The 4,121-nt window shown below is 41.3% G+C and overlaps 1 protein-coding gene across 1 annotated transcript; it reads right to left on the minus strand.

Annotated features, from left to right (window-relative positions):
• Positions 1-2,618: 2,618 nt before the first annotated feature.
• LOC147881707 (pathogenesis-related protein 1-like) lies at positions 2,619-3,522 on the minus strand. Its single transcript, XM_087402043.1, has 2 exons — positions 3,243-3,522; positions 2,619-3,101 (listed from the first exon to the last, which is right to left on the minus strand). Exons 1-2 carry the CDS (start codon positions 3,424-3,426, stop codon positions 2,776-2,778), a joined length of 510 nt encoding a protein of 169 aa, XP_087258169.1. The 5' UTR covers positions 3,427-3,522; the 3' UTR covers positions 2,619-2,775.
• Between the last annotated feature and the right edge of the window lie 599 nt (positions 3,523-4,121).

Raw genomic sequence — 4,121 nt, forward strand, 5'->3', positions numbered from 1 at the left:
CCAGGATTCACCCTAGCTAGAATGCAAATGGTCTTCGACTTTCCCTTTTCCTTCATGACAAATAGTTTTGTTGGAGATTGGAATCGATTAGGGGAGATTTGAGGTCTAAAAGAGCCCCCAATTAGTGTTCCCTAATTTTAAGGGATTAGAGAGCAATTTGAGGTGTACCAATGAGAGTGCTCTGAGGTGTGGGGCAATGCCATTTTGAAGTTGACAAAAGCATTTTATTGTGTGGAGACCTCTAACCTAGAGTTTGGACCCATGATCTTCACTCCCAGCCCTTAATCTAATCTTCAATCCAAGGGATACATTCAAATTTGAGGTAAAGCACTCCCAGCCATTAGATCAAGGGGTATATTTAAGGGATACCATCAAAGGATAGAGGGATGAAATCTTCACCCTTGATCAACACAAAGATCTAATGGACAAGATGAGAGGAAAATGCGCTTCAATATGGGCCATAGATTGCTAGTAGATCCAAGGGAGGAGATGAGTGCAAATGGCGCTTCAATCCGAGCCCTAGATTTAGAAGTAGATCAAGGGATGAGATGACGGGAAAAGGTGCTTAAATCTAGGCCCTTGATTTGCAAGTGAGCAATCTAAGCCATCCAAAATGCGCTTCAATCCTAGCCCTCCATAATGTGCTTCAATCTCCTCCCTCCATTAGGTGCCTCCATCTCATCCATTGATCTAGGACTTAAATCAAGGGCCCATATTAAAACCCACCTTTTCCCTCTTAATGAGGCCTCCCCAAAGTCAAAATTTGCCTTTTGGAGCCCACCAAAGGGCATCCACCATCCAGTAAAGGCATCCTAGACCTTTGATCTATCCACCATCCCCTCCATCTAAAGACCAAGGTTGCCCAATTTCAAAATAAAGGTACCCATGTCAGTTGAGTCAATGCTATGGGTCCCTTAGCCCATGGGTTACCATAGTAGGTTCACTTCTAATTAGCTTAATCCATTCCTTATGAGGCCCTTTTGAGACCCTAAATCTCCCCTAATGTGAATCTTCTTCTTCTCTAGTGTTTGTGGTGATTTAAAGTTCTTCTTCAGGGACTTCTTAGCGATCTTAAGCTTTTCTTCAGAGACATGCTTGCTCAACTGTCCACAAACAAAGTTACATGAATATGAGACAAGAAAGATTGTATGCAATCAAACGGAATGGGAAAAATGTTAAAAACAAACAACACGGTGAGAGAGAGAGGACAACAATTCACCTCTTGCCGACGTGCATGCTATAGCTTCAATTGCAGAACAATAAGTGGCCTTCTGCGATAGCTTGAACTAGAAAATAGAAAGCTTGATCACAGCATGAGCGAAATGTCAATCGACAGTAGTGAGTGGCATTGCAATGAGAATGTGGATTGCATGATAATGTGGACACGCTTGATTCAAGAGAATCTGTGCTATCTACTAATCGAGATAAATTCTTTTAAACAATGTATTAAAGTCCTCGTACTATATTTTTTCCAATATTATGTATACTGTAGCGTGCATTTAGCAGCTTCATAACTTGGCCAAGTAGTTACAGATGAGGATAAGATACGCTTTTTCATCTTCCTCAACAAAGGCTTCTACTGCACCCATTGTACCTCTCACAATGTGGTATATCATCTTGCTTGCCAAGTTGGAATTTGAAGGGCCCAAGGGATGATTGCTCATGTGATGCCTTGGGATCCACACTTTGATCTGGCGAAACAATTCATGTCTCACTACTTGGTCTGGATTACATTGAAGAACCTCTCAATTTCTCTTATTTTCTGATCTTTCCTTAGTGGCGGCTTTACAAGGTAAAATCCTTCACATGCTAAAAATTAGTTTCTATACACCAGGTCGAGATGTTCATGTTTGTGATCATGGGATATGCAACTCCATATACCTGCCTTTTTGGATATTGGATTAGGACTTGATTCCCCTCTTCGCATTAAGCTTCAATTTGCCTCTTTTTCGAATGCTTGTTATGATAAATGTAAGCAAATTGGGCATTTTGCAAACGACTATAGTACCCCCCTCGTCGAATAAATATTCCCCATCCATGCTTGCTTGTCCTTCTAATCCTCCTTAAGAAACATGGTGTCGAGTCGATTATGATTTCTCCAACAATGGTGATTGAAAATTCATTTCAAGATTTATCTAAAAGTGATGCAAAGGTATCTTTGAATTTTAAAGATGATAAAGTATCTAAAACAAAGCCTCCTTCTGTTAAAATGGAGCCCATCTTTTATCTCCTTAGATGGATTTATGGAGACTCCAATGCAAGATCGTGGTATCAGATGTGCGTCAACTGATGATACTCTACCTATTTGGATGTAGGGACCATGGTTGAATCAGATGTTCAAATTATAATTGAGTCCACTGTTGTTACTTCACCTCAATCAGATGGTGATCATTGCCTACCTATACAAGATGCATCTTTCGATCCATCTTTTAATTTAGAGCTTTTTCATCCCTCATTAATTCGGTATTCGATCCGCTGCTACAAAAAACATAATACCTGCTGTCACTTGCAAAAATTGCAAGGGACTCAAACGCCTTCATTTTGATACGTGAAGTTGTTCAAATTTTTTCAAAAATTCAAGATTAGCTATGGTGATTTAATCCTCCAAAAAATTCAAAGCCCAAAAACAAGATAATTTATAAAGACTTAAAGATACAGGTTAAGGTTAAACTGTGTGCCATGTAACATCTGCTAGAACGTCGGAGATGTATACTGCCAGGAGCTTCAAGCTCTATATCGTCTTATTTATGCCAGTGCATTCTGGAGCGTCAAAGTTCATGCATTGTAGTCGTTGTGTTTTAGCAAGTAAGCCTCGACGGCCTTTAAAGTTCTGATGACGCCTTCTTTAACTCGATTCAGGCTCTCATGCTGCTCCGTAAGAGCCTCGTATTCGATAGTCCAGTGCACCATGCAAGTATTTGCATGGGCTCCTTCTTTGAATTCAAAGGTGTTCTTGTAACTCTTGAAAGTCGTACCCAATGAGCCTCCTTCGACCACAACGGCCTTGTACTTCAATGACTCGCGATCCACTTCTTGTATCTTCTCTTTCACAAAGAGCACCTCTTGATGATGCTTCTCTTTAGCGAGGTGTGCACTGTGACCTGTGGCCAACCAGTGACAATTATATCAAGCTTCATGGTAGATCAGTTATAAACATCAGACGAGAACAACGTTTAAGTCTAACAACAGAAGAGACAATACTATTCTTTAGCCTTCAGAATGCATGCGAAAATTGGACCCACCCTTGTGGAATTTCATGATTCTTACACACCCAGTCTCTGTCGCCTGGGCCTCTGTGTATTCTACAGCCGCTACTTTCTCCGGCAAGGCCTTGGGGAGGCAGTTATGGGCGTCCTTGAAAGCGCCATACCACATCCTCTTGGCTGAAACTTGCACTTCGATATCGTGACTGAAGATCTTTGCCATCGCAGCGGCGGGAGGAGAGAGAATGGGAAACAAGGTTTGATGGTGAAAACAAAACTCAGATGAAGTTAAGTTTGTCGAGAAAGGTTCGGCAGGGCAAATGGATGTCCCTCCAATACAGACAGGAGCTCTATTTATAAGGTTTTTGGCACGATCAGAGTCCCTTACGTGATTACCCAGCTTATGTGCTGTAAAGTAAATCGGATAAGGAGAAAAACGAACAAAGCGACGCCGCATACGGAGATTGAATTCGCAGTTCCTATCCAATTCGTTCACCACACTCGAAAGTTATCCATTGGAAGTATTCCGAATTGCAATACCACAACATGGATGTTGAATGTCGCAGGCGTAAACCTACCATATCTATCTTAAGGTGGATGCGAGTAAAAGTCCTACAATGCGGCAATATGGAGAAACCGAGGCCTTTGGTCTAGAAGAACCAGTACAGGCACACGGATCTTTTATGGAGTTGTAGGAAGCTTTTTGAAAATTGGATGCAATCCTTCTTTACTTGGCCAGCACTTATGAAACTCTAAAATCCTAAAGCCATGTGGCACATTCTAAGCCGATAGATCAATTGGCTTATTATTAGCTACTTACAATATTCTTAGGAGTTGGTCAAGCATCCTAGTTTGTAGAATGATGTGACATTGACAGTGGCAAGGAGACCATGGGTGTTGAAAAAAATTTGTCACTTC

This window comes from Dipteris shenzhenensis, chromosome 30 (genome assembly GCF_047967505.1).
Source record: "Dipteris shenzhenensis isolate YYH24624 ecotype China chromosome 30, Dip_SZ_1.0, whole genome shotgun sequence".
Taxonomy (NCBI): domain Eukaryota; kingdom Viridiplantae; phylum Streptophyta; class Polypodiopsida; order Gleicheniales; family Dipteridaceae; genus Dipteris; species Dipteris shenzhenensis.

Coding starts and splice junctions, on each gene's coding strand:
- LOC147881707 (XM_087402043.1), bottom strand. CDS start 3,426: ATGGCAAAGATCTTCAGTCACGATATCGAAGTGCAAGTTTCAGCCAAG. Junction 3,102..3,242: donor AATCATGAAATTCCACAAGG/GTGGGTCCAATT, acceptor GGTTGGCCACAG/GTCACAGTGCACACCTCGCT.